The 12,871-nt window shown below is 54.2% G+C and overlaps 1 protein-coding gene across 1 annotated transcript in view; it reads left to right on the forward strand.

Moving 5' to 3' along the window:
• The window catches only part of fam124a (family with sequence similarity 124 member A), a 35,756-nt gene that overhangs the window by 20,277 nt on the left and 2,608 nt on the right, over positions 1 to 12,871 (forward strand). Inside the window, exon 4 of the mRNA XM_030112124.1 lies at positions 8,935 to 9,701. Within this exon, the coding sequence (XP_029967984.1) occupies positions 8,935 to 9,701 (767 nt within the window). The remainder of the gene's footprint in view (positions 1 to 8,934; positions 9,702 to 12,871) is intronic.

Below are 12,871 nucleotides of genomic sequence, written 5' to 3' on the forward strand. Positions count from 1 at the left end.
GCTTTTCACAATAGAAGGATTATATCCAATATTAGCCCATTAATCTGATCTCTGCACCGCCAGCCAGGAAGCACACACACACACACACACACACACACACACACACACACACACACACACACACACACACACACTCTCAGTCCAGTGTCTGCCTGGTCTTCCCGCCTCGTTTCCTGCCGCCGCCCTATCAGATGAGCTTCTGACCAGTATTGTCAAAGCAGGAACCGACAGAAGCTCCGTCAGCAGCTTCACAACATGGTTTCCAACCTGAGGTCTGTGGGTCTGTGGGGGGGCCGAAGTGAACAAACGTTGTTTCACACGTCAGAATGAATCAGAGCAGGACGCCTCCCTGAACCCCAGAAGCCTCCAGCCCAGCGGCCCAGGACCAGAAGAGTCACTTCATTAGAGTAGACCACCGGGACCAGGCCTGGGATCAGGACCGGGACCAGGACTGGGAGAATGTGGACTGGAGTGGTGACGCTCTGGAGGAAGGTGTTCTTGTGGTTCTACTGAGCGTGTGCAGAAGAGGTGGCGCTGGAGACCAGCAGCAGGTCTTCCTCCGCCCTCATGGAGATGGAGCCTGAGTGTTTTCAGAGACTCTGAACCCCGTCGTGGTGTGGTCGGACCCTCAGACTCTGAGGTCTGGCTGGGACCGGAGGAGGATCGGCAGCGCTGGAGGGAATCCTGGAGGCTCTTCTGCAGGAGACGCCGCCGCCAGACTGAAACCCTCCAGGTGGAAACCGGATCTGGTTTCCTGGCCTGAACCAACCTCTCCTGAACTTGTAAATTCTTCACGTTTTGCCAGTGAGGTCATCTGGTCAGTCTGCTCCAATCTGAAGGTCATCCGGCCTGAGAGGCAGGACAGCAGGACAGCGTGAGAACGTCTGTTCCTGTAAAGACACCTTTTAATGAAGCTGAAGTGATTCTGGAGGAGGAGTTCCTGCTTCCTTATATATTCAGAGAAAGTTCAATTAGCTGTCTTTTCCCGGTGGCTGGATGAACCGCAGACTTTCTGAACGGTTGTTGTTCAAAACCCAGTCAGGTCACTGCTGATCACTTATTGGTTCCTCTTTCTGATGCAGGAGTGATAAAAACCTGTGAAGTCTGAATACTGACTCAGATTATCAGTGTGTTGTGAGGGTGGAGGGGTCAGTGGGCTCCTGAAGGTCCGGCATGTCGCCGTTCTCTCTGGATTTCCAGGCTCTTGTTGCTCCGTCTCAACCGAACTGGTGCCGTAAACTTAATGAGTTCATGATCACGCTATTTCTGATTCTCTTTGATCCTCTCTTTGTCTCAGTGTCAGGACTTTGCCGTGCAGATCGAGTTTTGGATTCAGAGGACAAAACCGCTTCAAAGTTCCTGTCTTAGTTTTCATAAAGTGATTCGGAGAATTTCTCTCTATGAGGCGCTTCGGCTGAAAGCACTGCAGACACCAGGACTCTCTGTGGAGCACCGTGTGTGTGTGTGTGTGTGTGTGTGTGTGTGTGTTTGTGTGTGTGTGTGTGTGTGTGTGTGTGTGTGTGTGTGTGTGTGTGTGTGTGTGTTGGTTTAGTGGAGGAGGGAGGCGCAGCATTAGTCTCAGTCTCTCAGGTATATTAGCTTCAGGGTCCAAACCTTGTTCATGTTTTTACAGGTGGTCCTAACCCGCTGACCTTTGACCCGGGGTCACTCCGGTCATAAAGCCCTCAGAGACTGACTTGTAGGCATCCTGCTGGTAATGCGGCGTTCAGCCTACAGGAACTCAGACTCCGTGTCTCTCCGGAGCGTCTCGGTTTGACCACCGCCTCCTCGGCTCGGCTCCGTCCCGGAGAGGGAATCGGAGCGGCGGTGGAACCAAAGGCCTGCCTCCTCCACGCTCGTCTTCCTGCCAGTAAATCACAGGAACAGCACCCAGAACAGCCAAAACCAACATCATGTTAGTTAATACGTTTTGCCCTGTCTTCTCTGTAGGTGGCTCCATTTCTTCAATTCATCATAAATTACTTTGATTTTGTTCAAAAAGAAGAAATAAAAAGACTTCTTGAGTTTCTCTGACATGCGAGACGAGTGTGCATGGTAAATGTTACTGGAGAAAACAGAGAATTTGTTCTGGACCACAGCAGATTAGCTCACATTTGGTGTTTCAGGAACCTTTCCAAAACGTTAAATGTGGGACTGGCTGAGATTAAAGTGTGTGTAAAGTGTGTGTGGCAGTATTAATGAAGGAATGTGAGGCTGAGGCACCGTCTGGGCATCAAGCCGCTCTGTGGCACAAGAGAGGAAAGACGAGGTGTTTGATTCACAGATCAGTCCTGGGCTGAGGATGAAATGCTCCGGCTCATCTCGAGAGGCTGTTTGATGTTCAGGAGGCTCCTGAGCGGCGGGACGAGCTTCGTTTCACTGAATCTGTCAGCCGAGACCGACGGGTCCCTGAGAGGCGTCTGTCCAACGGTCTGCTGTCGTCTGCATAGAGGGAGACGAGGACGACTCGGAGACGATTCAGAGGCTTTTCTCTTTACCAAAGGAAAAGTGTAAAGCGTTGGGTCCTGTGTTGATCCACCATGCTGTTATCAGACGGATTCTGTGTTGATCCACCATGTTGTTATCAGACGGATTCTGTGTTGATCCACCATGTTGTTATCAGACGGATCCTGTGTTGATCCACCATGTTGTTATCAGATGGATCCTGTGTTGATCCACCATGCTGTTATCAGACGGATCCTGTGTTGATCCACCATGTTGTTATCAGACGGATCCTGTGTTGATCCACCATGCTGTTATCAGACGGATCCTGTGTTGATCCACCATGCTGTTATCAGACGGATCCTGTGTTGATCCACCATGCTGTTATCAGACGGATCCTGTGTTGATCCACCATGTTGTTATCAGACGGATCCTGTGTTGATCCACCATGTTGTTATCAGACGGATCCTGTTGATCCACCATGCTGTTATCAGACAGGATCCTGTTGATCCACCATGCTGTCCATCTACTCGGGCTGAAGGACTGTTTTCCCGCCGCTGTGGTGCACATGCACGGTAGCGGCTTCCCTCTGTTTCCATGGAGACGGTGTTGCGGCGGTTCCAGTGGCTCTGAGCTCCACTGCCGGGTGAACGGCCTCCCAGAATGCAGTGGAGGTTCAGGGTTCTGTTTGGTCTGAAGGGTCGACGTGTCGGAGAACCTGGGCGGAGTCCTGCAGTCCTGCAGCTGCTGTGAGCAACACCTCCCAGCACACCGTTCAGGGTAAAGAGGCTTCGGGGGCTCAGTCCTTCCCACAAACACTTAATCACACTCCCTCACTAAACCCTGATGACCTCTGACCCTGCCCCCATGTGAGATGAAGAAAGGCTTCTGTAACAACTGTAACAGCAAATAGACTCACACTCTGCTGTGAGGGCGGAGTTCAGCATTAAAGACGCCGTGGACATGAATCCTCAGCAGATGCTGCGTTATGGAAAGTACAGCAAGGCTACCAAGGCTCTCCTCCAAACGGAGAACGTTGGATGGGAGATGAAAAGGAACCCGAGACGGAGTCTCGATATCCAACATTCACACTTTACTGCAAGCAAAACAAAACGGTGGAAAAACCAGGACTGAAGAAGCCCTGAGAAGAGCCGGGGCGTCGATCAGAGCGAACCGTCTCCTGCTGAAGACGTGCGCGGCGCCGAGAGGCGGTCGGTTCCAGCAGATGGTGAACAGCAAACAGCTGGACGCAGCTGCAGATGTGAACCTAGTAGACCAAAGGAAAAGGCAGTTGCTTGTTGAAAAAGCATAAACGTGGAGGCCGTCGTCTCTGCTGTGGTTCCTGAAGAGTGTGTTCATCATGAGAACCTGGCAGTGGATGTAGACCGAGTGGACCGCTGCTGCAGAGCTCTGGATTTTCAACATGTAGACCTGGTTTACCCCTCCCAGGCACTCCAAGAAGGCCGGGTACTCTGCACTGCTGTTCGGCTTGTAAGCCGAGACCACAGTGAGGCACCTGTCCCCGACCCGGAGGACCAGGGATGCGACCCTCTCGTTCACTGGGGTGAACTCCAACACATGGCGGCTGAGCTGTGGGGCTATAAGCAAACCCACACCAGCCCGCCGCCTCTCACCGCGGGCAACGCCAGAGCAGTGGAGAGTCCAGCCCTTCTCCAGAGGTTGGGTTCCAGAGCCCAGGCTATGTGTGGAGGTGAGCCCGACTATATCTAGCCGGTACCTCTCAACCTCCCTCAAAAGCTCGGGCTCCTTCCCCGCCAACGAGGTGACATTCCATGTCCCTAGAGCCAGTCTCTGTGTCCGGGGATCGAATCGCCGGGCACCCTGCCGTCGGCTGCCACCCAATCCACACTGCACCCGGCCCCTACGGTTCCCTCGGTGGGTGGTGAGCCCACCGGAGGTCAGGCCCACGTCGTCCATTCGGGCTGAGCCCGGCCGGTGCTCCGACTGGGGACTCCATTGTTCTACTGGGGGACTTCAACGCCCACGTGGGCAGCGACAGTGAGACCTGGAAGGGGGTGATTGGACGCACGGCCTCCCTGACCTGAACCCGAGTGGTGTTCTGTTGTTGGACTTATGTGCTCATCACAGTTTGTCCATAACGAACACCATGTTCGAGCACAGGGGGGTCCATAAGTGCACTTGGCACCAGGACACCCTAGGTCGGAGGTCGATGATCGACTTTGTTGTCGTGTCATCTGACCTCCGGCCGCGTGTTTTGGACACTCGGGTGAAGAGAGGGGCAGAGCTGTCGACCGATCACCACCTGGTGGTGAGTTGGATTCGCTGGCGGAGGAGGAAACCGGACAGACTTGGCAGACCCAAACGTGTTGTGAGGGTCTGTTGGGAACGTCTGGCGGAACCCTCTGTCAGCATGGCTTTCAACTCCCACCTCCGGGTTAGCCAGAATTTAATTTCAATAAACGTACTTTAGACACACCGTTATTCTCAGTTGACGACTGTTGCTGATCTGATTCCTTTGGTTTTGTGAAAATATAGACATTTTCATCACGTGCGCTCTGCTCCACAGCAAAGAAAGACTTTACCGTTTCAGTTGAAGGTTACTGGTCCTGCTCTACGGCTGGGCTGACCCCTGACCCCTGACCCCTGAACCCTGGTCTGTGGTGTTTGAAGTCATACTGAGGCCGTTTTAGGCATTTTTTTCATCTCGGAAAATGAAACCTCACAACAGCATCTCACAGCTTTCTCGCCTGGAATTGATGCAGCTTTAATGTTGTGGCCGACTGGCCGTCGGTGTGGAGCTGCCGAGTTCAGACTGAGTGCTGTTTGATAGAAAACTGCCGCTGAGAAGAAGCAGGCTTCTGCGTGGTAAACATCAGGCTGTGAAACGGGTCCTGCATCAGCTGTTGGCTTCAGCGCTGCAGATGGAACAAAAACAGACACGAATACTGTCGAAGAAGGAGGGGAGGAGGACAGAGCCAGGAAGAGCGCTTCGTGTGGTCTGTTGTTGGCGGGATCGATCGGCACGTTGAGCTCAGCTGCAGCTTCTAATCCTGAGGTTGTCGGTTTGAGCTCCGGTCAGTGTTTGTGCCAGGGTGTCCTTGAGCAAGACGCTGCAGTGGAGGCCGAGCGCCTTGCTCAGCGGCACAGAACGGATGAATGTAAGAGCAACACGTCAGCGTCATGCGAGACTTCTGAGGATGGAGACCAGAGACGGTCTGAGCCGGGGAGGCGTTCACCGAGCAGGAGCTCACTTCCTCTGACTTCCTCTGACTTCCTCTGACTTCCTCTGACTTCCTCTACCTTCCTCTGACTTCCTCTACCTTCCTCTGACTTCCTCTACCTTCCTCTGACTTCCTCTGACTTCCTCTACCTTCCTCTGACTTCCTCTACCTTCCTCTGACTTCCTCTACCTTCCTCTGACTTCCTCTGACTTCCTCTGACTTCCTCTGACTTCCTCTACCTTCCTCTGACTTCCTCTACCTTCCTCTGACTTCCTCTGACTTCCTCTGACTTCCTCTACCTTCCTCTGACTTCCTCTGACTTCCTCTAACTTCCTCTGACTTCCTCTACCTTCCTCTGACTTCCTCTACCTTCCTCTGACTTCCTCTGACTTCCTCTACCTTCCTCTGACTTCCTCTACCTTCCTCTGACTTCCTCTGACTTCCTCTACCTTCCTCTGACTTCCTCTACCTTCCTCTGACTTCCTCTACCTTCCTCTGACTTCCTCTACCTTCCTCTGACTTCCTCTACCTTCCTCTGACTTCCTCTGACTTCCTCTACCTTCCTCTGACTTCCTCTACCTTCCTCTGACTTCCTCTGACTTCCTCTGACTTCCTCTGACTTCCTCTACCTTCCTCTGACTTCCTCTACCTTCCTCTGACTTCCTCTGACTTCCTCTACCTTCCTCTGACTTCCTCTACCTTCCTCTGACTTCCTCTGACTTCCTCTACCTTCCTCTGACTTCCTCTACCTTCCTCTGACTTCCTCTACCTTCCTCTGACTTCCTCTGACTTCCTCTACCTTCCTCTGACTTCCTCTACCTTCCTCTGACTTCCTCTAACTTCCCCGTTCAGGCTTCATCTCTGCAGCAGCGTTCAGTCAGTCAGACGCTGCGTCGTTTTTTCTTTTACTAGACGACAGAAAGAGGCCCCGTCTCCAATTTCCTCCCTCGGTTGTTTTGACCTACAGCGAGGGCAAGCGAACACACACACACACACACACACACACACACACACACACACACACACACACACACACACACACACACACAGTTAATCACTCTCAGATGTTGGAGGCCGCTGGAGGCGTGCTGCTCTCTCGCTCACATGTTGCCGGTTAACGCCGCCGCTCCGGGCCGAGGCGTAACAGACAGAGACGCTCGAACACGAGTCGGCCGAGTCAGAACATCAGTTTTAACTTGAAGACTCAAGTGGATTAAGAGCTTAGAGACACACTCCTCCAGAGCTTTGCACACACACCCACACACACACACACACACACACACCGCCTCCATTCCCTGCACAGCATCGGGGTGATTTAATCCCGACCTCATCCGCTCGGCGCCGGCTCCCCATTGGCCCTCGGCGGCGGAGCAGAGCGCTGAGGCACGGAGTGGAGTTTGACTCGTTTGAGGACTGACAGGTGCATGTGAGCACTTCAGCTTCCCTGCCGTAACCCTGCATCACCTGCAGCACCGTGACCTCCTGAGGATTAGCTCTGCTTCAGGAATCAGCCCCTTTCTGCTGAATTCCTGCAAAATGAACAAACGCAAGATTGGATTTTAATACCAGATAACCTGTCAGGCCCCATTTCCTCCACATCTCAGGAGAAAATGCATCGTCTGTGTTTCCAGAAGCGCAGAAATGCCGAGATCGATGCCGCGGGCACGTTGGGCCGCTAGTGGGCGCTGTTGGTGTTTCTGTACTGAAACAGACGGTGTGCGGCGGCAGTGCTGTCAGTAAACACTCTTCCAGATGGAGCTCATCCCTTTGTTTGGAGGCTAATGGGATCAGGCTGACCGCTACCGTCTGGCTGGGGTTCCTCACAGAAACGGCGCCACCTCGTGGCCCGCCATGCTCACTGCAGCATTTTCTCTGCCGTTTCCATGGAAACAGAGGCGATTTTGAAAACATTGCCATTTCTAAAATGAAAAGTGAAAATGAAGCGTTTTCAGGCGAAAGGCCTTCGCCGCCGTGGCGTCCAGCACCACCTCGTCAGACGGAAGGAATCGCGTGTTTGAAATGCTTCAGCTCAGCGGGTTCCAGGGTTTCCTCCCTGTTTTCTGCACGTCTCCTACTGTCTTTGCCTCGTTGCTTTCCTGAAGCGGTCCTGTCCTCCAACAGCAGACTCTTTCTAACAGTGTTTCTTTGTAACCTGAACTCAGCATTTGGGAAACGTCCAGTAGGAAGTGTCCTTTCTGCGAAGGCCAGCGGGACCCGAGAGGCTCGGCCCCGTCGGGCCTCTCGGTTTCATGGAGGGACTCTGGCATCGGCCAAACGGCGGTCGGTGCCAGGGACCAGCAGGCTGAGCGGCCTCTCCCCGAAAGTACAAACGAAATGGTTCCAGTCCTCCGAGGAGTCCGACAGAGAACGTCGAAGTGGAGAAGAAAGAAGCGGCGAACACGGAGACGACAGGAGGCGGCGTGTCGCGCCACGTAAAGGTGGAGCGTTGTGGCTTCACCTGCGTCACGGTGCGGGGGTTTTCCAGGTCAGGGGTCCGGGGGAGGCTGCACCTGAATGCACCCCCCTTGCTGAGGTCCAGAACATTCCTCCAGGCTTAATGACTCCTAATGGCACTAATGAGGCTCCGCAGAGCAGTCCTGCTCCCCAACGGGGGGGGGGGGGGGAGCAGACATCCACACTGGAGGCAGACGGGAGTTCTGTGTGGGAAGAAGGAAGAGAGGAAATAATGGAAAACAAACGACTACCAACAACACGTCCGGCTGCAGAGCCGATGGATGACCTGTGACCTCCGTCACGGCCAAACCCAGCACTGTAACCCCACACAGCAGGGCTGTCAAACGTAAGGCCTGGGGGCTGAATCTGGCCTGCAAGAGGCTCCAATCTGGCCGCTGAGCCACCAGGCAAATTATGAAGAAGTTTCATTTTTGACATTCCGCACCAGAAGGTTTAATGTTGGCTTCATGTTGGAATGGTCTTCTGCAATCATTGTGAGTTTATTCAAAAATAGACATTTTTCTTCAAGTAAAGTAAAACCTCAGAGGTCAAAGGTTATTTGAGCAGCCTGACAGACTCACGATGGCGTCGAGCTGCATGAGGCCCGACGTGTTTGATTCCTCTGATTTAAATCAAGACGAGTCTAGAAAAGGAAAACAATCATGAAACTGTGAGAAGCTGAATAAATGTCTGCCTGGTTGGTTTCCTGCTGTTTCCAGAGCTGTGTGAGGGGGTGTGGCTTGACCTGTCGACCTCTGACCCCGTCCCTGACAGTAACGTTCTCTCTTCTCTCTCCCTCCCCCCCTCCCCCTGGTCTTCCCGGGTGCCGGTGGAGGTGAGCTCTCCATGGGCGAGCTCCAGGACCCCTTCCTGGTCAGCGTCCACCTGCTGGCCGACCCCGGCCAGGCCCGGGTCCTGCAGCGGGCCGCCGACGCCGTGCTGTCCTGGGTTCACCCCGACCTGCAGCTCTTCAGGGTCTCCGAACGAGCCTCCGTCTACCGGCCGGCCCGGCCCGGGCGCCTCCAGAACGGCGGCCCGGCGGCGGCCTGCCAGCCGGCGCTGGCGGTCATCCTCTTCCTCCAGGAGGCGTCCGGCGGCGAGGAGCAGATCGCGACGCTGCGCCGGACCCTGCGGGAGCCGCCCTGGCGCTACCACCACACCGAGAAGGTCAGCAACGGCCGGCGGATGCTTCCCCTGACGCCGTGCAGCCAGGACTTCTTCACCCTGGCGCCCGGCACGCCGCTCTGGGCCGTGAGGCAGGTCCACTACGGCAAGGAGGTGGTCCGGTTCACGGTGTACTGCCGCCACGAGGCCTACCCGGACATGGTGCGGCTGTACAGGCTGCTGCTGCGGCGCCGGCTGGCGCAGAAGAAGGAGGACTTCTGCTTCTTCGTGGTGTACTCCAACCCCGACATGGAGGTCCAGCTGTCCTTCAAGAGGCTGCCGCGGGGGCGGAGTCCCGCCGCGCTGGAGTCCGCCGTCATGGAGGTCCGGGTCCGCGACGTGGGCGAGCTGGTGCCCCTGCTGCCGCGCCCCTGCAGCCCCATCAGCGAGCTGCGCTGGCAGACGGAGGACTGCGACGGCAACAAGCTCCTGCTGCAGGTAAGGGAGCGCCGTCCTTTCAGAATAAAGGCGCGATGAAACGCTTCGACCTGTCAGTCAGGGACCCTGCGTGCTGGAGATCAGGTCAGGTCACTTCCTGTCTGTCGCCTGTCCAGCGTCACTGCTTCAGGTTTGCACGATGCACCACCTGTTAGCATTAGCATGCGCCGCCTGCATTACACAGGTTTCTGTAGCATGGCGCTGTGGCAGTAAGTACGCCCCCTGCTGGCCTCGCTCAGCGTCTGATCATGCTCTTTGGTCTCATACAGAGTGAAACAATGTCTGTTTGCAACGAAACAACACCGAAAACAATGGAGATAGCAGGCCAGGCCACCAGATGGCGCCGTTTGTAATGAAACCACACGAGGGCGGAGAACACGGAGAACATTACACCACAACAATAAAAATGGAGAACTCAGACACTCATACAGACAGAACACCAGGATGTGTTGTTACGGTGACTGTCAGCTCTAAAACTACCAAGTCCGGGAGAGCCTGGACTGGAACCAGGACCAGGACCAGGAGGATCTGGGCTGGGATTCATGACACTCTGGAGGAAGTCGTTGTTGGTATTTTCTATTTGCTCCTGCATGAGCAGATGATCCTCTGGTTTCCGCGGTGAGCATGTGCAGCAACAGCGTTTCAGAGAAGTTGCATCAGTCATGTAAATTGAAAGGCAGGTTTGGTCTCTACTGCAGCCTGTTGGCATACACTTGTTGTTCCTTGTGCCACCAAAAAAAAAAAAAAAAGATATTTGTTAAAGGATAAGCTTTCGTCATTCCACACCAGCTTCCTGTGTGAACAGTAACTGTTGAGGTGAATGCTGTTAGCACGCTGTTAGCATGCTGTTAGCATTCGCAGGAACACAGATCATAGTTTAACTGGTACCATCGTTTGAGTCAGAACTTGCATTACTTTGTGATCACACAAACAAGATCCGATCAGTATCACGGTGAAGGGCCTTGACGCTGCAGCCTCTTCACCCTTCAGTCCAGGGGTGGGGAACCCTGGTCCTGGAGGGCCGCAAACCTGCATGTTTTCCATGTCTCCCTGCTTCAACACAGCTGATTGCAATGACGCTCGTTATCAGGCTTTCTGCTGGACTTGGCCCTGAATCTTGATTCGATTCAGGTGTGTTGAAGCAGGGAGACATGGAAAACATGCAGGTTTGCGGCCCTCCAGGACCAGGGTTCCCCACCCACCCCTGCTTCAGTCCATCAGCTCCTTGCTGGGAAAGTCCAGATATTTATCCAGGTCGGACTGCAGGCTCCAGAACCCTGGTGCTGCTGGAGAGGCTGGTGTGTGTGTGAGCGGGTTAACACACTCCGGTGACGGCCGGCACAGAGCCGCCGTTGTCAGAAGGGTATCGGTTTCATGTGTCCCGGCGCTGGGCGATAAGGAGTTTCTCAAAGTTCAAGCCGATTAAGCCGCAGTCCATTACCGGGATTGAAACAAAAGGCTAATCTGGCCTGACAATAGGCCATATGCACCGGGCTCAGTGGGACCTGGACTCCACCTGGACCTGACGGAGCGAAGGGTCAGAAGACCCTGAACGCCGCTGACAGCCCGGCCGGGATTAATCAGGCGAATCATCAGTTCGCCTGATTAGTTTGCTCTTAACTGGATGATTTTGTGTTTGAAATGAGGACAGTGACTGAGCAGCTCAAACAGGGACCAGTTTGTCTTCTCCTGAAGGTCCTGTTGGTTTGGTTTGAATCGGTTTGTGAAACCGTCGTCCGGCGGTGAACCGCTGAGTCCCGGCGCGAACAGACCATCATGCTCTCCTGCCTGAGAGGAGCGCTGTGGCGAAGGATTAGCCGCCGCTCGTGGTGTTTGCAGAGGTCAGATCTCCGGCTGACCTGGCTGATCCTCGGATCTCTAGATCTTTGAGGCTCTGTCAGGGTGGGATCCTCACCCCGTCAACAACCTCATTACCCAGCACCCCCTGCTGCTGCGGCGGGACCCGGCTAACGGCCTAGCATGTTGTCGTCCTGTCACAACCCGTTAGCTGGCGCAGGCGGTCACGGCTCTGAGCAGACGCTCGGTGTTTCCACTCTTTCAGCAGCTTCTGGTGTTTTCAGGCTTTGAAAACAGGAAAAGCTTCACTTCCTGCTTCTGTCCTTCCTGTGGTGGTCCGATGATCCAAATACTTCCTGATTTACAGTGAAGGAAAGATGGAGAATCCTGATTATAACAAAGTGCTACGCATGAGGAGTTGGTTGAAATAAAATGAAATAAAACTATAAAACACAACTAATAAGACTAAAAAAATCCATACAGTGAGCAAAGGCAGATGAACGTCTCCTGCTTCCTACAAGCTGATTGGTCCTCATGTAGAGGGGGAACAGAAAACGTTCCTTCTACTGGAACCAGTTCCAGTAGAACCCTGTTCCTCTGCTTCCTCTTCCCCTGAGGTCCTGCCCTTTAAGACTGGCTGAAAACCACATTAAGACTGGTTTAAAACTAGATTAAAACCAGTTTGAAGCCAGTGGATGTGGCTTGCGAGGTGAGCTTTTGATTCGGAGTTCACTGGTTCGATCACCAGAGGTCACCGCTGTGGCCCCTGAGCAAGGTCTCTATAATCTAACACTGAAAGGAATCCTCTGCATTCAGAGTTTACATGTTCTCCCTGTGCGTGACAAGGAGAACATCATGTCGTCCAAAAACATACATTTTGAGGTAATGATCAAAACAGCCCATGAGTGTGACTGTGTGTGTGGGGTGTCCCTCAGGGTGTCCCTCAGGTGGACTGTCCCTCGGGTGGGGTGTCCCCTGGCTCTGCCCTCGGTCATGTGGGACTGGCCCCACCCCCCACCCCCCAGCAGGCAGTGTGGGATTGATGGATGGAGAGTGGGCTTGCATCCAGAGACCTGCTGGTCTGAACCGGATCTCGGTCGTTTGGACCTGCTGGTCTGAACCGGATCAGGGTCGTTTGGACCTGCTGGTCTGAACCGGATCAGGGTCGTTTGGACGCCGCCGCTGGTGTTTATGCCTCCTGGACGGTTCCCCAAATCCTCCAGTGATGAACCAGCGTCTGTTTCAGCTCCTCAGCTGCAGACGCTGCGCCTCGCTGCTGGACCTCAGCCGTCAGTCTATTTATAGCTCAGACAGACTCCAGGACTTCCTGGACTCACGTCTCCTGCGTCCAGAGGAGGATGACGAATCGTCCA

The sequence above is a fragment of the Salarias fasciatus genome, chromosome 16 (genome assembly GCF_902148845.1).
Source record: "Salarias fasciatus chromosome 16, fSalaFa1.1, whole genome shotgun sequence".
NCBI classification, from domain to species: domain Eukaryota; kingdom Metazoa; phylum Chordata; class Actinopteri; order Blenniiformes; family Blenniidae; genus Salarias; species Salarias fasciatus.